This window comes from Mus caroli, unplaced genomic scaffold (genome assembly GCF_978045245.1).
Source record: "Mus caroli unplaced genomic scaffold, Mus_caroli_1 scaffold_19, whole genome shotgun sequence".
NCBI lineage: Eukaryota > Metazoa > Chordata > Mammalia > Rodentia > Muridae > Mus > Mus caroli.
In genome coordinates this window covers 9880504-9904887 of record NW_028227274.1, presented here as the reverse complement: position 1 = coordinate 9904887, position 24384 = coordinate 9880504, and the positions used below count along the sequence as shown (strand labels likewise).

The window sequence follows — 24384 nt, the reverse complement described above, 5'->3', positions numbered from 1 at the left end:
TGCTTTCTTCAATCATTGAATCCTAGGCCTATGGGCTCCTAGTTTGTTCTGTCCACTCACCTTGAAGTGGCAGACTAGAAAACACTGTCCAACCTAGGCTCTGAAATTCCAGTCCTTTGAAACCTTGCTCAACAGCACAGCCACCACACAGCCCCCAGCAGCGTTTAGAATATACAGAAACACATTTCTCAGTTCAGTTATACACTATCCCCTCGCTGAGCCGTAACAGGTATCACACACAGTGGCCATCGCTTGCTGGGTGATTCCCCATCTTTTCCCTTGTGCTTTCCTTAAACATGTGTGTCTGCAGGAGGTGAGGCGAGCGATAGGGAGCTAGGGACTGTCTGACAGGTGACAGGTGTCCTCTGCTTCTCTTCCCTGTCACCTATGGAGTGCTGTGAACACAACTCTCACTGGGTCCCACCAACCCATCATCCTTTCTCCTTTGTCTACTCTCCATTTCTCATCTCTGGCACACTGGGCCAAAGCCCAGCATTCTGTTTATATTCCAAGCCCAAAGTTGTATTTGCTCTTCCCAGCAAATGGAGGGGTGGTTACGTAAAGGATTCTGAAATCTCTCAAGTGCCAGGGTCCGAGCAGAGCGCGGGCAGGCAGCCAGAGAGCTCTCATAACAACCTGGGAGACGGAGGAGACCTTAGGCAGACACTCTCCTGTGTCCGTGTCCCTGTAAGACACAAGCTGACCAAGAAGGGCCTTCTACTTGCCAACGACCTGGTCCCACCTAGATGTGACCTGCTGGCACTGTGCCTTAGTTTGCCTTCTGTTCCTGGGATACAACAATGACCAAAACAACTTGGTTAAAATTATATGAGGATTATGTTACCAGAAAAGCATGTGACTTAGGGAAGGTGTAACCGGGTCTTCCTGGAAGAACAGATATGCTAAGTTCTGTCTGGGCACCATTCTTAAGTACCAAGTCTCTCCTGTTTTCACACGTGGGTGAGTTTTTGAAACCCCAAACCCACAGTCTCTAACTGTGCTGTAATAGGAATGGCTGGAAGGCTGGGGCCTGTCCTTCGGGGTCTGTGCATTGATGTGTATTTTTAGGTGTGGTTTACATGTAAGATCTCTCAACTTGGGGAGGAAAGTGTTTATTTGGTTTATAGATCCTGATCATAGTCCACCACTGAGGATAACCAGGGCAGGAACCTGTAGACAGGACCTGGAATAGAGGCCATGGAGGAACACTCTTATTGGCTTGCCCACAATGGGCCAGACCTACCTACATCAATCATTAACTAAGAAATGCCACCACAGACTTGCCCACAGCCAATCGGATGAAGGCATCTATTCATGTCCCTTCTTCCCAGATCACCTCGGTGGCTTGGGGCAAGTTGACAAAAAAGAAAAAAAGTCTAAGTAGAACACACAGTCCCTCCACTGGCCATCAGTGGCTCAGAAGGTCTGGAAACAGACTAGAAGAACTAGGTCTGCAAACAGACTGGAAGACCTAGGCTCTAGCTTCCTCCTAGGCATGACTTTTCGAGAGCCTTGAGCCTTGAATTTTAACATGTACTGAGTAATCCACCCCATACTGTCTGCTGTCCCCAAATCAAAATTGTTCGCGAGGTAAAGCGAGTACCAGAGAGACAAGCCTTAGTGCGTGTGCTAGCGTGATTGGATCCTCAGTATACAGAGCGGTGGTGTCTTCCCAGAGGAGAAAGAGGGCAGCAGAAAGATGGCCACTGGTAACAGACAGTCTGAGGTGCTTGTATTCTAAAGCTAATATCGGGTCCCAAGACTCCTTGCACACAGCTAAGTGACCCTGCCCCCAAGTTACTTATGATTGGGAAATAAAGATGCCAACAGCTTCTGCCAGGCAGAAGAGACAGATGGGGTTTAGGTTTCACAGGTTTGGGGTTGAAGGAGGACCATGAGGAGAAGAAAGTGCAGGAGGAGGAAGGAGAAGCTGCCATGGGTTAGGTGGCCAACTGGAGTTAAGAGCAGCCCAGATGAAACACAGCAAGTAGTAAGTTAACTCGGGGTCATCGATAGGAAAGTAGATTCTAACAGCATGGATGGGAAGCAGCTGCCCAGCTCTTGTGCTGTTTAAGGCTTACTGTAAATATACAGACTGTGTGTGCCTTTTATCTAGGAACCAAAGGGTCAAAGGCAGGGTAGAAACTCCGGGTCAGAATTAAAAATTTCTACAACACCCACTTGAGCACAAGAGCTGGCAAGATTACTGACTTCACACAGACAGACATGCTGGGTTCTCCTGGTTACAGATTTCACACAGACAGACATGCTGGGTTCTCCTGGTTACCGATTTCATACAGACAGACATGCTGGACTCTCCTGGTTACCGACTTCACACAGACAGACAGGCTGGACTCTCCTGGTTACCGACTTCACACAGACAAACATGCTGGACTCTCCTGGTTACCGACTTCACACAGACAGACAGGCTGGACTCTCCTGGTTACCGACTTCACACAGACAGACAGGCTGGACTCTCCTGGTTACCGACTTCACACAGATAAATATGCTGGACTCTCCTGGTTACCGACTTCACACAGACAGACATGCTCAATTTTCCTGGTTACTGACTTCACACAGACAGAAAGGCTGGACTCTCCTGGTTACCGACTTCACACAGACAGACAGGCTGGATTCTTATAGTTACTGATTTCACACAGACAGACAGACATGTGCGATTCTCATAGTTACCAATTTTACACAGACAGACATGCGCGATTTCATAGTTACCAATTTCATACAGACAGACGTGCTGGATCTCCCTCTGGTCCACAGCCAGTTCCAGAGCAGTGTGGAAGGAAGTCAAGGCACTGTTGATTTGACACTAAAGAGAAAAAGAAAAGCAGGGTGACTGGCTATGACTGGGCATCAGCATCATAAATCACAACCAGCTTTTTCCTGAGCCCTGATTTTCAACAGACCAAGCAAGCCATACAGGAAAGGTGTTCAAGGGCTGCTAACAAAACATGCCACTTTGCTTGATGTGAGATTAACCTCAGCACATTAACTCCTTTTTAAAAACTGTTTTCTACTTATTTTATGTGTGTGCACATACATGACACAGCCAGCACACTTGTGGAGGTCAGAGGACAATCTTGGAAGTTGCTTTTCAACCTCCCACCATGAGGTCCCTAGGGATTGAACTCAGGTTTGCAGGCTTGGGTGCAAGTGCCTTAGTCCTCCAGGCAGCCCCCATCAGTCTCTTTTTCTGTGGTGGTTTGAATGAAAATGACCCCCTTAGACTCACAGGGAGTGGCATTATTGGAGGTGTGGCCTTGTTGGAGAAAGTGTGACACTAGGGGGTGGGCTTTGAGGTTTCCCAAGCTCAAGCCAGGCCCAGTGGCTGTCTCTGCCAGCTGCCTGTGGATCCAGATGTGAACTCTCAGCTCCTCCAGCACCATGTCTGCCTGCATTCCACCATGCTTCCTGCCATGATGACAAAGGACTCTCAACTGTAAGCCAGCCCCAATCAAATGTTTTCTTTTATAAGAGTTGCTACAGTCATGGTGTCTCTTCACAGCAATAGAAAACCTAACTAAGGCAGTCCCACTGTGTGGTCCATATTGGCTTCAATCCCATGATCCTTACTCCAGCTGTCCTTCCCAAGTAGCTGAGACTGCAGGTATACATCTCAAAGCCCGGCTTAAACAGTGATGTTTCCAATAAGGGCCCAGCTCACCCCATCTTTCCCCATACTAGTCTCTCTACATGCATCTATGTAGACTTCGCTGTATTATAACTGTCCACCAATCTAGTTCTTTGTAACCAAGCACATTCAATAGGCACAGGACCATATTCTGTCTTCTGGTGAATATTTAGTTGTGGTCAAGAAGAATAACCATCGAAGCCACCACCAGTAAGTCTTGCCCTATCTGGTCCCTCTGTTCAACTGGACATGGATGGCTGGATTTTAACTGAACACTGGCACTCATTTGCTTCTGGTCATTTGGTCTCATCTCAACACACAGAACTCTCTGAGGCTCCAGATTCCATCTGCAATGTGTACATCTGCCTACTACGGTGCAGAACCTACCACCCCCAGTTGTCAGTTTTACTTATTTCTGGTTGTAGAGCTCTCCCTGCTTTATTTTGGACCCAGGACAAGGGATGGAAGTGAATTTTATATATCAAAGCAGACCTGGCCACCAGTTCTCTCATCAACCTCTGTCCTTAACTGCCATACCCTGCTCCCAACCTTGAATTTTCCAGTCCAGAGGCTGGGCTGCCCTTGCCCCAGAGGTTCTTCCCTACATAATCCAGACACTTGTTCGTGCTTGCTCAAATTCATTCTCTCTCTTTCTCTTTCTCTCTCTCTCTCCCTCTTCTTCCTTCTCTTCTCAGCTCTCCTGCCCTTTCTCTCTACCCTCACCCTCATGACAACTTGCCCCTGGCTTCCTTCCTTGGGGCCAGTGAACTTGCCTACCCAGGAGCAGCTCGAGAGATAACCTATCACTCCCCTCCCCAAATCTGCTGTTCCACTTTCTGTGCTCCCAGTGGCCTGTGGTCAACTGCTGTCTAAAACCAGAATACAGTATAGGAAGATACTTTGAGAGGTACAAGAGACCACATTGTTGTGGGTTTGGTCTAATGCTGCATGTATTATGCTAATCTGGTCCCCAAAATTGCATGAGACTCTGCACATTCTCATGGAAGATGCTGGTTGGTTTTGATTGGTAAATAAAGTTGCCAGTGGCCAAGGGCTGGGCAGGAAGACAGAGGTGGGACTTTAGGATTCCTGGACAAGGGACTGAGAAAGAGCAGGAAAAGGAGAGCCACCGTGCTGGGGAAAGGCGCAGAGGCCATGCCTGAGGTGTGCTGGGCAGAGAACACAGCTGTCATGTAGGTGCTGGGGAACTCAGACCAAGAGGGCTGCAGGTCTGGGTCCGGGGCAGCCAAGATGGAATATAGCTTTTAGTAAGAAATAACTAAGGAATATGAGGGGCGGGGGGAATATGCCAGCCATGTGGAGGTCTGAAGTGGCCCAGCCATTGAGCTGTTTAAGGCATATTAAAATATAAAGTGTGTGTGTGTCTTTCATTCGAGAACCCAGAATGTTGGTGCAAGGAGTACTGCAGCCACCGCTGGGACGATTCGAGTAGAGCTATTTGGGTTCAGCAGTGCCACATTACTGCCATTTTTACAACAGAGCACGGCTGACTCTTTTCTGGTTCTTTGCCTAATGTGTACATTAAATTGTGGCCTGAGTAAGTATGCAGAGGAAAAATGTAGATCTAGCATTCAGCTTTCTCTGGTGTCAGCGGTCACAGAGGGTCTTGGAACATATGTCCAGGTATAGAGGGAACCACTGGACATCTGATTTTTCTTTCCAATAAAAATATCTTTCTATGTTTGCTAACCTCAGGCTATAAGAACTTGATAAGAACTCTCAAAAAAGCATCAAAGAGTCAGAAAAGGTCCAGACTCATTAAATAGGCATCAAGAGCCTTTCAGTACCGGGGAGAGCACACAGCCTGCTCTGTGGGTGGCGCCTCTGCACAGTCCTTCCTTGCTCTGCGGGACTGAGGCACCCCATCCACTACCCCCTCCCCCCTACAGTGGCAAGGCTGTGCCTTCTTACCCAGCCCTTCTCTTCTGTGCCTGCTGTTTGCTGCGTCTCCTGCCTCCCAACTCTATTCCCTACATGGCAGCCAGGCAGGGACGATGGGGAGGGTCCTAGAAGAGGTCTGCAGAAGCCCAGAAGCCCTAGGGGTCACTGAGGCTAGGATGAGCCAGGGGTGATCTGCAGGACAGCCTGTGACTCAGGAAGTCTGTGGGCTCAATGGTTCATTCACAAATATTCACCTGACAGATAACTGCCCTCACGTGACACACCATTTTGTTGTCAGAAGGACTCAAGCTGTGACCTTCAAACCCTCAGTGAACACTGGGAGGAAGCCACAAAGAGACTTTTCATTTAGGCATTCCTTTTGTGCTTAAATTATGTTCCCTGTGCTGATGGGGACCTTAAGACAATGTGACAAAGCTCCCATGGGGGAATCATACCACACGTAAAACACCAACTCTGTGACAAAACCTTTCAGGAGGCATGTGTGCAAGTGAGTGTGAAGGTGAGGGTGCAAGTGAGTGTGAAGGTGAGGGTGCAAGTGAGTGTGCAAGTGAGTGCAGGCCCTCACACACTAATTACGCCTGTACCCAACTCTTCCCTTGGGATCAACAGTTCTTCCCCAGCGCCCCCTCCTCACTCCCTACAGCGTATTCCTTTTGCACAGGAACCACAGCATTGTGGACTCTGCATCTCTAGCTGCCTAGTTAAGGATACAGGGCATCCACACACAGGATATTTCTGAGTGGGCCACTGCAACGAAGCTGTCTCCTGCTGCATGTTCAGTGCAAAACTACACTGGCCTCAGAGGACAGAAAGGCACCCAGGCAGCAATTGGGTCTAGACCTTGATAACATGACTGAAATAAGACTCTGACATCAAGAAAGGAAGATGGAAGCCAAGAAATAGCACTGACACCACACTGTAGCTCTTGATGTTCTCCATGCCTCTCCAAGATGGGCACACATTGGTGTATTTTCACACAACTTAGTCAAGTAACCAGTATTTAAATTCTGATCTGATTAACTGCAAAGGAAGCTCTCTTGAGTGACAGTGCACACAGATGAAGCCCAAGAGCAGGGAGATTGTCACCTGCACCTTTAGGAGGGGTGGCCACAGGCAAAAATTAGAACTATGTGACTACACAAGCCCAGGAATGCTGCTAACCACTGGATGTAGCAGAGTCAAGGAGCAGATTGTTTCTAGACCCTCAGAGGGAGAGAGACCCTGTAGGTGCCTTGTTTCATTTAGCTCAGTGTGTGTGTGTGTGTAGGGGGGGAGCATACAATGTAGAAGATGCTTCACACTGAAGACAGGTGAATAAATTCAGCACTATGGAGAAGGTGGCTTTCCAGTCCTTGGGGCAAGAGCTGGTAGCCAAGGAGGCAGGAGAATGGATTCATGTGCTAAGCTAGACAAGGGTGACCTGCTGTCAACCTGAATAGACATAGCCTTAAAAAACAAAACAAAACAAAACAAAACAAAACAAAACAAAACAAAACAAAACAAAACAAAACAAAACCAACTTGTAGCACAGCAAGAATCCATTAGGTAATGCTCTGGCTATTTCTCCTATAGGGTTTAGAAGGCCTGCCTGTATTACCCAGTGCACAAGACAACAGCTAAGAACAAAATGACTACTGCCATGTCAACCTTGATCTCCACACTCAGTGAAAGGGCTTTGAGATATCTGGCCTGCAGACTGTCATACACACTTGGGAAACAAAGGCCACTCACCTGTAAAAGTTACCTGTGTGAAGAATGTGATCTCTCTTTCTCATGTGAGAAACCACTTGAAGATTCTACAGGGTGTGTGTGCTTAAAGGTATGGCCCCAAGAGCCAGTGCGACCTCTAAATTAGCCCAAGTTCAACCTTAATCATTCCTTGAGGGATTTGCTTAAATAGCAGAAATATATTACCCCTTATTTTTCACCAAAATAGTTTTAAACAAGAAAATAATCTATAGTGGGTTTTATGGTGAATTAAAACACCTACCATGGCACAGAGGATGGAAAATTATTCTCAACTGGAGACAAGACTCACAGCTGAATTTTAAAATAAACTGTAGCATCCATAATTGGGCCTGAAGAATACACACAGAGAAAGCTAACGTGGGAGCCACAGTGCTCTGAGTAAGATCAGAACCCTCTGTTTTTATTACAGATTTCCTGATTCTCACCTTACTGTATGAGTATTCTGCCTTAGTGTGGTGTACAGACACATTTAGGCAGAGCACTCATACAGTAAGGTGAGAATTCTGCCTAAATGTGTCTGTGCAGCGGCCCCACAGGCTGAAAAGATGTCAGATCCTCTGAATCCTGAGTTATACACCGTTATGAGCCACCATGTGGGTGCTAGGAATGAAACCCAGGACCTCTGCAAGAACAGTAAGCCCTTTTAACCCCTAAACCATCTCTCCAGCCCAATACTGGCTTTTGTCAGGCAAATTAAACACTAACAAATTGTGAGGCAAAACTGTTTGAAGGCCATTATCCTAATTGGTAGTGTCTGCTTGCCATGCATGAAGGCCAGGGTCCCACCCCCCAGAACGCCATAAGGCAGCTTTGGTAGTGCACATCTACAATGCTTGCACTCAGAAGGGAGAGACAGGAGAATCCCCGAAGCTCAAGGTCGATCTCAGTTATACTGCTAGTTCCAGGCCAGCCTGGATCCATATCTTACAACAACAACAACAACAACCACAACAACAACCCTGAAACAAATATCGGCGGCCTTCACTAATAGACAGAAAAACAAACCAACAAGGAAAAGGAAACAAACGAAAGCACTGACTGCTGAACCTGTTCTCCAAGGCAGCCATAAACAGTAAGTGGGGCAGGGCCATTACCAAGCAGCACTGTGCAGGGCAGGGTCATTACCAAGCAGCACTGTGCTGGGCAGCCACTGTGCTCTGAGTGCCTGCGAACACACTCTTCCAGTTATTCCAGCCTCTGCCTTCTTCCTGGCACTGTGTCCCTGGGCATTTCTCAGCAGATCCGCAAAGTGCTCTGGATTCCAAGAGCTTTATCTTACACCTGCCACTGTTATGCTCTGGGGGAAGTGGGAGGGAGAGTCTTGAATACAGCAGGCAGGGGATCGACCATCAAGCTAGTTCTTCAAACTCAAGTTCTCCAAACCTCCCGCTGTTCTCTCTTGGCTCTTCCACTGAGACAACCAAGCCACGGGACAATGACTCTCTTTGAGAAGACTCTTCACAGGCTATGAGCATCAGTTAACTTATGGAGAGCCAGCAAGGCAGGGCTCATGCCTGCCTTGGTCTGGACTTTGATGATGGTTGGCATTACCAAGATGTGCCGACAGAAATGGCTTGTATCTATGTCATTTTCACCCAAAAGAGAAAGGGATTTTTGATTTTCAATTTGTTAATACTCTCTTTACCTTTGAAAAAGTTCACATTAGGTAGCCTTGAAATGAAAATGCCTTTAGAATTATTTCTTTAATACAGGAAACACCAGGGGGTGTAACCTCTCGAGGCTGAGTGATGAGGAGCTTTTGTGAATAAGCCCTACTGGTTTACAGAATAAACTTAAAAATACTGTAGTAAGCTGGGTGTGGTGGTGGCTACCTTGACTCCAGCTTTTGGGAGACAGTGAGGTGGACATCTGAGTTCGAAGCCAGCTTGGCCTACACAGTGAGTCACAGGCCAACCACCATAACTGGCTCTGACTTTAGTTTCTTGGTATACATATATATGTGTGCCTATGTATGGTTGGTACATACGTGCAAGTGTGGGCAGAAACCGGAGGAAGGCAGCAGATTTGCAAATGCTGGAGCTACAGCCACCAACATGGCTTCCGGGGACCAACCCAGACCTGTGAGCAGCAAGGTCTCTTAGCTTATTTTTGGCCCAAAATCTTGATTTTTATGATGTGGTTTAAACTTTACATGTTACATGTGAGTCACACAGACAGACATATTAAGAACAGACTCTAAGGTAAGAAGGGTGAGAGTGGGGTCATTAGGAAAGTACTGTAGCCTCCAGGAGGCTGGCCCTGTCACACATTCATCTTGTTCTTGTGTGGACAAGGCTGTTTTTCATGACATCCCTCAGCAGGTCTCTGACACCAGAGATATTAAGTACTAGAACATGTCTGGAAAACGGCAGGAGCAGTCAGTTCTTCTGTCTCTACCTGTTAAGTATAAAGCCTCTTGGAAAAGAAGTCACCAAACCCTCCTCTAACAGAAGTGGAGCCAGAGAGGGCAGCTTGTACACGAGTCCCTTGTCTTTCAACAATCAAGCATAGGATTTGGGAAACGTGTGACAGAGAATGCTTTTTCCTGGGACTCACAACTCAACTCAAGTAGAATGGGGACACTAATGAATGCAACACCACACACTCAATGCTTCTATTTGCCTGTGTGACTGTGCTGAAGACTGGTATCTGCTGGGTAGCAGGTACAGTCTTCTTTACATAGATAACACATGGGATCACAACTGCAGGCCAGGAGCCAGGCAAGAGGCTCAGCAGGTAAAATCACTTGTGTTGGCAGCTTGGTGACCTAAGTTTGATCCCTGTATGATAAGAGAAGGAGAGAACCAAGTGTACAAGTCTGACCACACATACATGTTATGGCAGGTATGTGATTACACACATACACACACAATCTCACACATACTCACATATACACAATAATAATACTGATGATGATAAATACTTTAAAAATCTAGGCAAGACCAAACAGTGAAGGAATACTAGGTATTGAACCCAGACCTTGTGCATTCTGGTCAGGCATTGTCCACTGAACTATACTCCCAGCCCACAAGACCTTGTAGAGACAACCTCAATCAACACTTTTTTTTTTACTACACCAGAATGCTTTTTTTTGACATGATGGAGAAAAAGCAGAAAATTAAAAAAAAAAAATGTGTTCATGTTAAAGATGACATCAAAGAATTAAAAATAATTGGCAGGAGAATGCCAAGAAATGAAGAAACAGCAACACACTGATTTATGAACTAAGCTGTAGCTTGGAAGACTGGGATTCAAGATGAGCAAGGAAGACAGAGAACAGAGACACGGATGACCAAATGTGAGCAGAGACAGGCATAGTCAGGAAAGTGACCTCAAGGAGGTCCCTGGACACAATGGCACCGTGGGAGGATGTCATCAGGTGTCTGGCTAAGGACCTTTGTAAACTCACAGATGCACAGGCACCACCATCTCAACGTAGAACAGTTTCCTCATCTTCCTCTTGACTATCAGTAACCGCACAGCCTCAATGTCTTATAACTAACTGCATTCCCTGGGACCAGCATGGACCACAGGCAGCACGTGCTGACTCCCACAGACTCCATTCCTTTCTAGTGCTGGATTGCAGGCTAGGATGGATGTGCCACATGCTGTTCCTTTGTCCTGCTGACAGACACTGGCCTCGACGCTACCTTTTTACTACTAAAGATAATAAATACTATGGAATGTATATTTTCATTCTCTGGAGTATATACCGAGAACTGCTGAGCTGTGCATAAGCTGAAGTTTAGCCCTCTGAAGACATGTTCAAGCACTTTCAGAGTAGCTGTCCCACTTTGGATTACCACCAGCAATGAATGAGGATTCTGGTTTCTCCACAGCCACACCAACATTTGATTCTTGCTGATTCTTGCAGTGTTGCTGCACACTGCCAGTTGGGTGTGAAGTCCTACCTCCCATTGGATTGGATGGACAGTTTTAAATGATTTTCAACACCAAGTATCTTTTCACAGGCTCATCTGCCCTTTGCATCTCAACAAGTATTCACTATGGGCCATCTGTGGGCCATCATGGAGGTTATGCCAAAGACCATGTGACCTTAAGAGGCTTTGCCACTGAAACTGAAAGAAAGATGAAATTTCAAGACCTGGAAGTCATATAAAGTACCTAGAAATTGCTGGTTGTTTGTGAGCCTAGAGGCTGCCTGGGGCTGAGAACAAAGAAAAACAAACCTGGGCATGCCCCGTAGTTAAAACATTCCTGGAAACAGCTTGGCCATAAAGATAAAGAGGAATGTGAAGACATAACAGGGCTATCTGAACTGAGTCAACAACTCACAGAACTCTGACACCCTGCACATACATGTAATTTTTCTGCTGATGTTTGAATAAGCCAATAGTGTGTCGCTATGCTGAATTCCCCACCCCTAAGCCCTTTGCCCCATAAAACTCCCTAGCTTTCGAGCCTTGGGGTCGAATCCACTGTCTCCTTAGTGAGATACGTTTGACCCGGAGCTCTGCCATTAAACTACCTCGTGTGCTTACATCAAGAAGGATTCTCGTGTTTCTTTGGGTGCTCTCTTTCTCCCGAGACTAGAGTAGGGGTCCCCGAAAGGGGTCTTACAAAACCAGCCAACATTGCTAACCTCTCTTGGGTATGTATACTCCAAGGAGAGGTGGTGAGTCCATAGTAAGCGGATGCCAATTTCAAACTGGGTAATTTATCCTTTTATTCTGAGTTTTAATACTGTTTCCAGACACAGTCCTCCTTTGAATATATAACTTATAAAGTCCTCTTCCTAATCTAGGCTGTCACTTTGCTCCCTCAGTGTTTATGACACTAGTGTTTCACTGGGTTGTAATTTAATTCACCTATTTTTTTTGTCTCTATATTTTTGGTGTTCTGTATAAACCACTGCCTATGCCAAGAGGTGTGTGATTTTAGATTCTACATTTAGAGCTGCCCCTTTGTGAGTGAATTTTATGTAGGAGATGAAATAGCTGTCAAGTGAAATTCTTTCACCAGTGTGTTTAGTTGTTGTTGCGCCAATTGCTGACGACATTTTTTGTTTGGCCATTGATTGGTCTTGGAGCCCTTGTCAAAAGTCAACCAACCATCGAGGGGAGCTTCTTTCTCATTGATCCTTATGCTGACTCTTACACCAGTGCCACACCATCTTGATTACTCTGCAGAAAGCCTTCAAACTTTGATCTTCTTTTTCCAGACTATTCTGGCTACCTTGGGTCCCTGAATTTAGGTCAGCTTGTCTGCCTCTGCAAAAAGGCATTGCTGTGTTGTTTTGTGCATTAGAGGGGATGGATCCCAGGGCATCACACACACACACACACTGTTGAGAGACACCCCCAGTCTTCAAGCTGTAGTTCTGAGGACTGTACTGGGACTCTGCTCAGGGTTTGACACTAATTAGAAGAACAATGCCTTCTTGCTAATGCTGGGTCTTCTAACACACACATTCCTTTACATACTATCTTTAAACCACTTCGGCCTGCATCACTAGGGTTGTAAGGGAAGCAGAAGAGAAATGACTTGGGGACTTGGCTGACTCTATTGAGTGCTTGTTACATAACCAGAGGGATCTGAGCAACTGTGTACAATCAGCAGCAACTGTGTTCAAGCCAAGCCTGTAACCAAATCCTAGGATGGTAAGGACGAGAGGAGCCTGGAAGCTCACTAGCCAACCAACCTAGGTCAGTCTTTGAGCTCCAGGTTCAGTGAGAGACCCTGTTTCAAAACATGTGGTAAGTAATTGAGACAGCCAACATCAACCTCTGGATCCATATGCATCTGTATACCTATGTATTCCCTGCCCCCCCCCCCCCCACACACACACGTGCGTGCATACGCACATAGTCGGGAGGGGTAGAATATTGCTACCATAGAATAAACTGTCTCTATAAAATTGTACAAATTACTACAGTGTAGGACACCCAATTGCATGTTGCCTAAATAGAATTTCTCTTCATTTAACAAGAACTACATAGCAGTTACTACTCTTTGGTTCTAACAATGCCTCTAGAGTTATACCTGTAGATACTTGAAAGAAAGAAGGAAAAAGAGAGAGACAGAGACAGAGAGAGAGAGAGAGAGACAGAGAGAGAGAGAGAGACTGAGAGAAGAGGGAGAGGGAAAGGGGGAGGGGCAGGGGGAGAGGGGAAGAGGGAGAGGGAAAGAACCTACTATGCTAAGTCACTTAAGTGGCAGCACTTGCTGTCACCATAGCACTGGAAAACAATGGTCAATGTCCCAGCAATAACTGCCGAGCAACCAGAAACAATGGATTACCAACACAAGGGAACTGTAATAGTCTATCTGCATGCCCGTTATTCCTAAAGATTATGTCAACCTACATGAATATCAGGTTTACATGTAAAATGCATGAAACTTCATGTGTGCAGGTAATAGACTACAAAATAACTTAAGTAAAATAGATTAGAGATTAATCATAACTGGGATGTTATATTTTTTTAATCTTAAAATTTTATTATTTTGTTATCTTAAAATAAAGGTATGTGAGCCGGGTGTGGTGGCACATGCTTTTAATCCCAGCACTTGGGAGGCAGAGGCAGGTAGATTTCTGAGTTCGAGGCCAGCCTGGTCTACAAAGTGAGTTCCAGGACAGCCAGAGCTATACAGAGAAACCCTATCTCGAAAAATCAAAAAAATAAAATAAAATAAAGGTATGTGAAGCTGGAGCAGTGGTGTCACACACCTTTAATCACAGCTCTTAGAAAGCAGGGCCAAGCAGATCTCCAGCCTGGTCCATAGAGCAAGTTCCAGGACAGCCAATGGGAACTCACAGAGAAACCCTGTGTTGAAAAACAAAAAATAAGGCAGCCAGTTCCAAAACACCCAGAGGAAGCTCCACTCCCAGGCACTCTAACACATCCAGGATCCCAGGATCTCAGGATCCCAGGAACTTGGTCACACCAGTATCTCAGGATCCTAGAGGGAGCTTGACTCCCAGCAGCTCTGACACACCCAGGATCTCAGGATCTCAGGATCACAGGATCACAGAGATAGATGAACTCTGAGTTCTAACACAACCAGGATCACAGGAAGGACAGGCTTCAGTCATATATAGCAAGGACAAGTAGCACTAGCGAGAACCAGATGACAGGAGGCAAACATAAGAACATAAGCAACAGAAACCAAGGTTACTTGGCATCATCAGAATCCAATTCTCCCAACACAGAAAGCCCTGGATACCCCAACTCACCGGAAAAGCAAGATTCAGATATAAAATCACTTCTCACGATGATGATAGAGGACTTCAAGAAGGACATAAATAAGTGGCTTAAAGAAATATAGGAGAACACAGGTAAAACAGCTAGAAGCCCTTAAAGAAGAAACACAAAACCCCTTAAAGAATTACAAGAAAACATAATCAAACAGGCAAAGGAAATGAACAAAACCATCCAAGATCTAAAAATGGAAATAAAATAATACAGAAATAACAAAGGGAGACAGCCCTGGAGTTGGAAAACCTAGGAAAGAGATCAGGAGTCATAGATGCAAGCATCACCAACAGAATACAAGCGATAGAAGAGAGAATCTCAGGTACAGAAGATACCATAGAAAACATGGACACAACAGTCAAAGAAAATGCAAAAGGCAAAAAGCTCCTAACCCAAAACATCCAGGAAATCCAGGGCACAATGAGAAGACCAAACCTAAGGATAATAGGTATAGAAGAGAGTGAAGATTCCCAACTCAAAGGGCTAGTGAATATCTTCAACAAAATTATAGAAGAAAACTTCCCTAACCTAAAGAAAGAGATGCCCATGAACATACAAGAAGCCTACAGAACACCAAATAGACTGGACCAGAAAAGAAATTCCTCCCATCACATAATAAAGCACCAAATGCACTAAACAAAGAAAGATTATTAAAAGCAGTAAGGGAAAAAGATCAAGTAACATATAAAGGCAGGACTATTAGAATTGTACCAGACTTCTCACCAGAGACTATGAAATCTAGAAGATCCTGGGCAGATGTCATACAGACCCTAAGAGAACACAAATGCCAGCCCAGGCTACTATATCCAGCAAAGCTCTCAATTACCATAGACAGAAAAACCAAGATATTCCATGACAAAATTGAATTTACACAGTATATTTCCACAAATCCAGCCCTACAAAGGATAATAGATGGAAAACATCAACAAAAGGAGGGAAACTACACCCTAGAAAAAGCAAGAAAGTAATCTTCTTTCAACAAACCCAGAAGAAGAGAGCCACACAACCATAATTCCACCTCTAACAACAAAAATAACAGGGAGTAACAACCACTTCTCCTTAATATCTCTTAACATCAATGGACCCAACTTCCCAATAAAAAGACTTAGACGTAATCAGGACGGAACATTTTGCTGCATACAGGAAACACACCTCAGTGACAAAGACAAACACTACCTCAGAGTAAAAGGTTGGAAAACAATTTTCCAATGGTCCCAAGAAACAAGTTGGAGTAGCTTTTCTAATATCGAACAAAATCGACTCAATAGAAACTGATGTATAAAAGTAGAGGTCATTGACAGATGCCCTTAAAATGAGCAGAATTCATAGAAACAAACACTTATCTAGGACTAATTGGCTATTCTGTGTCTTTTGTTGTCCCATATCAAATTGAGGATTTTCTTTCTATTTATGTGAAAAGTGAGATGAGAATGTTGATTTTGCTTCACTGAATCAGTAAATTATTTTGGTAGGAAGGTCTTTTTTCACAATGTTAATTCTACCAAGCTGTACGCTTGGGTGGTCTTCAAATTCTAGTATGTTCCTTAATCTCTTCCTTCACACATTTTAAGTTTTCATTTTAGAGAGGTTTTTACCTCCTTTGTTATGTATATTCTAAATATTTAATTTTATTTAAGAAACTGGGAAGAGGAGCCTGTCCATGATCTCTTTCTCAGCATGCTTGTTACTCATATGTATTAAGACTGGTAAATTTTGTAAGTCAATTATGTATCATAACACCTTGCTGAAATTATTGAAATTTCTACAGTTTTTCTAGTTAAATTTTTGGGAAATTTGGTATAATATAATCTTCAATTGAAAATTAAAAAAAAAAGAAAAACAAAAAATAAAATAAAAATTAAATTAGATGTGCGTGTGTGCATGCCTGTGTACATGTGTGCTTGTGTGTGAACATGCATTGTGTGCCTGCATATGTGTGTAACAAGAGGAGCTGTATGCTATAAGTGGCACCCAGAAGGGCATACTGTAACAATCAGCTTGTGACTCAGCACTGATGTTGCTATGCAGCAAGATGGCTGTAGTAACACCGTTATCAAGGCATCCAGAGAGAGTGTGCACTGATTCTACCCTAGGACCATAGTGGATGTAGCGAACAGAGGCTTGTCCTCCTAGGCACACTTAGGAGCTCAGGAATGGAAACCAACTCTCCAGCTTGTCCAGCTGGGGTGAAGAAAGCAGAAAACACATTTTATTCAAACAATATGGGTTGCTATTATCTTCTCCTGACAGTGAATTTTTGTTTTCTTTAAACCACACAATATGGTCTCACCTCATTGGATTCGAGGGCAGATGTGCCGATCCAGCTCCCCCACATCAGAAGAGATCAATAATGCTTTCTGTACTTCTAAGAATAAATGGCAGTCTTGTTTTTTGGGGGTCCTTAAGTTAGTTAAGAGAAGTATGTGTAGGCCAGAGGAAGAGAGGATGACAATTAATCGAACTTGGGGAATTAGCTCTCATCCTGCATTGCCTCCTTCCTGTTCCTATAAATAACAGCATTATGTCATGATGACAGGGCATGCTGGTCACACGCAAGATGCAGGCTGTCCTTCAACAGAGGGTACTGATAATAGGAGTGCACTGTGTTTGGACTGAGGTCCTTCTGCCCCGTCCTAGCTCCCATGAGCTCCTCAGGCCTCCCCTTTCTCTATCTGATGAATGACAGGGATCAATGCCCACTTTTCAGGCCCTGCCACAATCATAAGCAAGTAGGCTAAACACAGCTCAGACCTGTCATCTTTGGGTAGCACCGATGTCAAATTAATTTAATTTAAACAGAAGTATACAGTGAAAGTATTGTAGCTACCGTAAAAATGTCCCCTCATACCCTACTTTCCTTTCTGCTGCTGTTACAGCACTCTGACAAAAAGCAGCTTGGGGGAGGGCAGGGTTCATCTGGCTCACCCTTCCAGATCACAGTCCATTCCTAAGGGGGGTCAGGGAGGAACTCGAGCAGGGACCTGAAGTGCAACCATAGAAGAATGTTGCACCTGGCAATGGTGGCACAAGCCTTTAATCCCAGCACTTGGGAGACAGAGGCAGGCAGATTTCTGAGTTCGAGGTCAGCCTAGACTACAATGTGAGTTCCAGGACAGCCAGGGCTGCACAGAGAAACCCTGTCTCAAAAACAAAACAAAACAAGACTGTTGCTTGCAGGCTCACTCAGAAGCTCATGCTTAGCCAGCCTTGCCATTCAGCCCAGGAAGGAGCACCTGTGGTGCCACTCAAGGTGGATGGGCCTTCCCAGGTCAATCAACAATCAAGATGACCTCACCTGTCACAGATAAGGACACAGATATGCCAAACTGATCTTGGCAATTCCTCAGAGGAGATTTTCTCCTAGGTTGTGTCAAGTTGACAGTTACAGCTAACTAGGACATGCTCCTATTTGGACGACAGCTGCAAATACCAAGTGGACAAGAGGGGCAGAGCCAGCAGGGATCACACTCCGGTGGTCAGCGTGTGAAGAGATCCTCTTAGGCAGAGCTGTAGAGACCAGCGGTAAGCATCTGGCCCTCCCCCTCCAGGAAGGAACTGGGATACCAGGTGCCAGGAAGTAAAGGTCAGCCTCCAGAGGAGCCCCTGCTGGCACTGCTGGGAGCTGGATGTCCCTTACTGTGCCTTGCTCAAGGCAGAGGCTCTGGCAGGGAGTCCAAAAGACAGCAGGTCAGGCAGGCACAACACTGCCTCTTACAAGAAGCCAACCACAGACAGATTCCAACACTTCCCTGATGGTTGCACAGGAAGGTTCCAGAAGCAGGGCACTGTCTGTGCATCTACCTTATCATTTCAAATATGTATTCATGCATTCATTCCTCTGTGTGTGTATTGTGCACATACATACAATGCAATTGTCTGTGGAGACCAGGCGAGGGCACAGAATGCCCTGGAGCTCCCTGATGTGGGTGCTGGGAACTTAACCCTAGTCCCCACAAAAAGTAGCCAGTGCTCTTAATGTCTGAGCCATCTCTTCAGCTACATCGACTTCATGTCTATACATGTGTGTGTCACACTCAAGTATGTTGTATGCACTTGTACAGGATGCTGGTCTGTGTGTGTGCTGCCTAAGCTATCAGTGAGCCACATCTGCTCAGGCTGCTTCTGGCTCTCAGGAATCAATGTGCCCATACAGATGGTGCCGTGGCTCTTCAGGCGACCCTGACTCAGCTCCACACGGGGATGGGGGGTGGGGGATGGGGGATGGGGGATGGGGGATGGGGCTGTTCACAACCTTCTGTAGCTCTACTTCCAGAGGGGTATCTGATGCCCTCATCTGGTCCCCCAGGGCACTGCATGCACAGGGTGCTCAGACATAGGTAAGCAAAACATTCATACACATAAAATAAAAACAAATACTTATTGAAAGAGAGAGAGAGAGAGAGAGAGAGAGAGAGAGAGAGAGAGAGAGAGAGAGAGAAAGTCCATGATGGCTCTTTGGCCCTAGAAACGTCTACTCTGTCCTCATGAGGTATGCACTGGGGCTATGGCGAGGGGAGCACTGGGGCTATGGCAAGGGGAGCACTGGGGCTATGGCAAGGGGGCCTGCCAGGCACAGCTCTAGTGGTCTCTCCTATGCACTCATTTTAGGTCTCCTGGCCACAAGTACACAGCTTCTTCTTTAAATGTATTTGCATTTTAAAAATTCAGCTCTCTACTATCACATGTTTGACATAAAAATGTGCCTGTAAAGAAATGAACCTCTTTAGTATCACATCAAAATTCCAGCCCAGACTATATCCTCAGGTTCTGCACTGTGGGGCCCTACCTGTAGATTCAATCAAACGCAAATTCATACATCTTAAATTGTACCTGTACATACCTTTTCCCCCTAAACAAACAGTAAAGCAAGCTATGTAGTTAGCACTTGCATGGTGTACTGTAGGTATGTAGAGACTACAATGCATAGAGAATGTATAAAAAGGGTGCATGCAAATCCTATGTCAGCTTACAGAATGGATTCGAGCACACATCGAATGCTCTTGTTAAGGTAGGGAATCCTGGATCAGACCTCGCTCGCTCGCATAGGCACAGAAGGAAGGACACTGCACCTGATCCAAGACACTACTAAACGCTAGCTTCTCAACCTCGTCATTTTGTATCTCCTCAGAGCTGCCTTCGGAAGTAAGATCCCAGGCCGGCTGCCATGAGGAGGGATCCAGGATCTTCCCTTCCCAACACACACTGGTTCCCCTGGATTGTTTAATAACCTTGCACAGTAGGTCAATTTGCACAGTAGAACTAGGCCAGAAATTCAACTTTCAAACATGAAACTCAAAGTTCTCATCAGGACGTAGTCATAAGTATGAGCAAGAGTCCAGGAGATGCTTTCAAAATAAGAGCCTAAGAAATGTTCACATATTCAATTGAATAGTTGGACATTTACTTGGAGATAAATAATACTAAAAAGGAGCCATGCTACTAAGTGACACATTCTATTAACTATGAAAGTATTCACAAAGTATGAAAGCATACACAGAACCAAATAACACACACACACACACAATCATGCAGTTTTGATTGTTAATGCTGAACAAGATGGAAAATGTACGAATCTGTATTTCTTAAAGGGAAATTAAACCTAGAGAAATATGACAGTTCATTAGAATACAGACTGTCTCTAACACTTTAAAAATAATCAATGGGCTAGAGATGGCTCAGAGGTTACAAGGACATGCACTGCTCTAAGAGGGTACAAGTTGAACTGCCAGTCTCCATGTGAGGTGGCACCCAGCCTCCTGGAACTGCACTTCAGGGAGATCTAATGATTCTAGCTTCCAAAGGTACTGGCATTCATGTGCATAACTTCCTGCACATGTGTACACACACACGCACACACACACACACACATCCACACACAGACACACACATCCACATACACTCATACACAGGCACACACAGACACATATACACATGCACATATGTACACACACACTCACACACAGGCACACACACAGGCACACACACAGGCACACAGAAACACACACATCCATATACACTCATACACAGGCACACACTGAGACACACGCTCCCATCTTGAAAGTGACCCCTGGAGAAGACAGTCTCCACATTTTCCATCTCCTTTTTCAATATTATTTTTTCCTGCATGAATTTGAGGGACCAGAGGTACTGCAGTAACCTGACATTGCTCCCTACAGGCAGGTCTCATATCTGAGAGAAAAGAACCCTCCCAGACAGTCCACAGCGTAGCAGCTGCGTCAGTTTTTCTACTATCTTATCTGTTGCTGTGACAAACACCACACCCAAGCCAACCTATCAAGGGAGCACTAAGCTGGGCTTGTGGGTCCAGAGGGTTAGAGTCCATGGTGGCAGAGCAAAGACATGGTGGTAGGGATGTAAGCTGAGACCTCGCCTCTCGGATCAATCAGGAGGCCTAGAGCTAACTAGGAAAGACACCACTCTTTTGAAATCTCAAAGCCCGCTCCCAGAGACACACTTCCGCCAACAGGGCCATGTCTTCTAATCTCTGCCCAACAGCTCTTCCAACTGGGAGCAAATATCACAGCATATGAGCTTATGGAAGCCACTCATATCCCAGTCACCACAGAGCAGAACTACATTTTCAGAAAAGGAGAAGAAAGGAGGACTCCTAAGCTCACAGATGAGACGAAGGAAAAGTTTTAAGACAGTGAGGTGCACTTAGCCATCAAATGTGCATGTTTCTACTATGCTTCACAATTAAATGATCAGTGTAATCTCATATTTAGGCAAGAGGGTGCACACCTGTGATCCCAATACTTAGGAAGTCAGGGCAAGAAGACTGAAGTAAGTTAAGGGCTTGCCTGGGCTATGTTGTGAGTTCCAGGCCAACCTGGACTACACAGCAATTTCTAAAACACATTTTCTCTGTGTACAACACCCAGAGCTTGGAGAATTAAGCTCACAGAGTGGACTGAGGCTGCTGCTCACTGGTAGGGCACCTGCTTAACATGAACAGGGCCTGGATTCAACTCCCAGTGCTACAGACAAAAGATCTCTCACAGCAGCTGAGGCAGCTCAGGGGCAAAGGCACTGAGGTCTGGCAACAGGAATGTGAGCTCAAGTACCGGGGGAACTGACTCCATGATGTTGCCCTCTGACCTCTCACATACGTCATAGCATAGCCTCGGCCTCCATACCATGCATGTGCACATGTGAATTCCAGTACACACACACACACACACACACACACACACACATACACACACAAAGCAGTAAACAACAATTACAGAACCCCAAAGCCCAGTATCTTCAGTACAGGGAGAAGCAGAGTTAGAGGGCTGTCTCACAGCTCAGATGTAAGAGCTACTGCATGAAGAATGGATGACTGCAGGAGGCTTCTGTGTGACCCTGGAACACTGGGATACTATAACACCACCAAACCAACAGAAGGCAACCGAACAGAAAGGAGAAACCCAAGCCACCCCATGCCCGGGAAGCAGTGCACAAGCAGAAACCCCCATCATCCACTGGGGTTGCTTGAGGCTGACTTCTGACGGATGGAGGTACATACAGTTGGAGGGCAGAGACTGTAAAGCTCCCAACTGGTTTATTTGAAAACTCCTAGTAACACAATGGGTAGTTCTTGCAGTGAGAGCAGCCACCTTCATTCAGATATCTCTGCAACCTCTTCATTTTCCCACAAATCCTCCTCACCCTGAACAAGATGAAAGACACGGAGAAGTGGGGCCCTGCCCAGCCAGGGCATGGTCTGGGTTTGGAGAGGGACAGCCTGGGCTCATGTGGGGAAATCTCAGGAAGTGATCAGAAGCCCTCTTGGATCCCATTATCCTTTTCTGTGACCTGAAGGTATCACCAGGAGACACGATGAACCTGGGCCAATGGTATTCTGGCACATACAAATGTCCCTGAGCAGAAAACAGGCATGCTAGTGTGAAGTTCACTGTAAACGCTGAGGAAGGTGCCATACCTCTAAGCGCTGGATGCGTCCCTTGAAGAACATGAAGAGGGAAGAGTTGGGGTAAGCAGGCGCCTTTCTGAGAAGAATCGCCTTAGCTTCATCCAAGCCCCCTTTGTGGTCACTGCCGTCCAAAGCAAAAAATGGGCGGACCACAGTGTGGTACCACAGCAGGGCTAATCTGCAGGCAGACACGGAGAGAGGGAGGCCATGAGCAAGACTGCAGAAACATGGCTTCTGTTTTCAAAATAAAGTCGGTACATGCTCTTCCCAAACAGACTCATCCCAAAAAGCACAATCCGAGCGCTTCCCCATGCTTATGTCTGTCTTTATCTGGGAAATTGATATGTTACAGCACAAGGTGTCAATCAGCAGTCCCCTGTTCCGTGACGAGGGCACATAGCAGAAGCAGGTAGCTTTTCCGGAGGCTCTAGCTGTATTGTTACTAACGGAAGCATCTGGATTCTACAGAACAGAGACAGTCACCACCAACTTATTGTCTAAAAGCTTTTACATTTTTGTGGCTCCTGCTGTGTTTATAAAAATCAGGGTACAAGCAGCAGACACCTTTAATCCCAGCACTGAGAGGCAAAAGACAGGCAGACTTGTGTGTGTTCCAGGCAGCCTGGTCTACATAGCAAGGACCACACAGTCAGCCTAACAACAACAAAATTATGGTATAAGCCAGAGTCTAGATTTAAATGTAGAATCCATCACATATTATTTATAATCATAAAATGCCTGAGAGGAACAGATTAAAGGCCCTTTCCCTAGCCTTTGAAGATGTTAGACACTATAAATAAATTATCAAAAATTATTCAAGTTTAAGTTAGTTAAATTAAGCTAGGCACATAGAGGGTAGAATCAGCACTGAGATCTGCTTTAATAAACATGCGCAGGCATTTAACCAGTGCATCAAATACCTTCATGTGATGTTACATCTAGTGTGGCAGTAAATCTAATCCTTATGGAGAACACATTAATCTGCAGAATTAATTCCAATTCCCTTTCCTGAGATAAACGTAAAGCAATACTAAGCCATAAGCATGTAATACCTACAAGTTACACACTTGTTAATGATACTATTTAGTTGTAGTCCTTAATGACTGTCAGGGTTACAGCTGTCTTCATGATTGTTACATGACTGCCAACCCCTTCAATGCTAACATCAGAACTGCATCTCTCTGAGGCCTCTGCATCATAGAGTAGGGAAAAATGTTTGTCAAGACAGTGTCTTGTCAGACCAACAAGACCAGTGCCTGCTTACACAGCTTCAAATGGGAACAGTGGTTGTTTTCCAGAAGAGAATGTTTTCTAAGTGTATGGGTGTGTTTTGTTGGCACAAATATAGTTTATTTTACTGTGCAGTGCCCATGGAGGCCAGGAGAGGGCATCAGAGTCTCTGGAACTGGTAACACAAGGTTGTGAGCTGCCATGCTGGTGCTGGGAACTAAACCTGAGTCATCTAAGCCACATATACTACACCAAGTAACCAGAGTCACCAAGGGAGATATTACTCAATATTTGCATTCTTTGTAAGGACAAAAATTTCAGAACCACACAAAATTTGACCTCAAATTCAATTAAAATCAGAAATGTACATCTGAGAGACCGTGGGAAAAGCAAAAAACTTATAAAGTACTGGACACTGGACAATGGGTCAGCTCACCATTCAAAGCATTGGACTTGGGGCAGGCAGGGGAAAGGGCTCAACTGGGACAGTGCCAAGTCCCCAAGAATGAGGATGTAAGGTCAATCCCCAGAATCCACATAAAAATATGGACCTGGTAGCACGTGTATGCGTCTTAAGTGTGGGGCGGTGCCGGCAGGCCGGCCAGCCCAGACTACTAGGTCAGCCACGTGTATGCGTCTTAAGTGTGGGGCGGTGCCGGCAGGCCGGCCAGCCCAGACTACTA

At 45.5% G+C, this 24384-nt stretch overlaps 1 protein-coding gene across 3 annotated transcripts in view; it reads right to left on the bottom strand.

Moving 5' to 3' along the window:
* Ttc39c (tetratricopeptide repeat domain 39C) overlaps positions 1-24384 on the bottom strand; it is a 93770-nt gene that overhangs the window by 13157 nt on the left and 56229 nt on the right. For all 3 annotated transcript variants that reach the window (XM_021150288.3, XM_029471969.2, XM_021150289.3), the window contains exons 6-7: positions 22481-22649; positions 2731-2824 (exon numbers count right to left, since the gene is read on the bottom strand). In XM_021150288.3, the coding sequence (XP_021005947.1) occupies positions 2731-2824; positions 22481-22649 (263 nt within the window). The remainder of the gene's footprint in view (positions 1-2730; positions 2825-22480; positions 22650-24384) is intronic.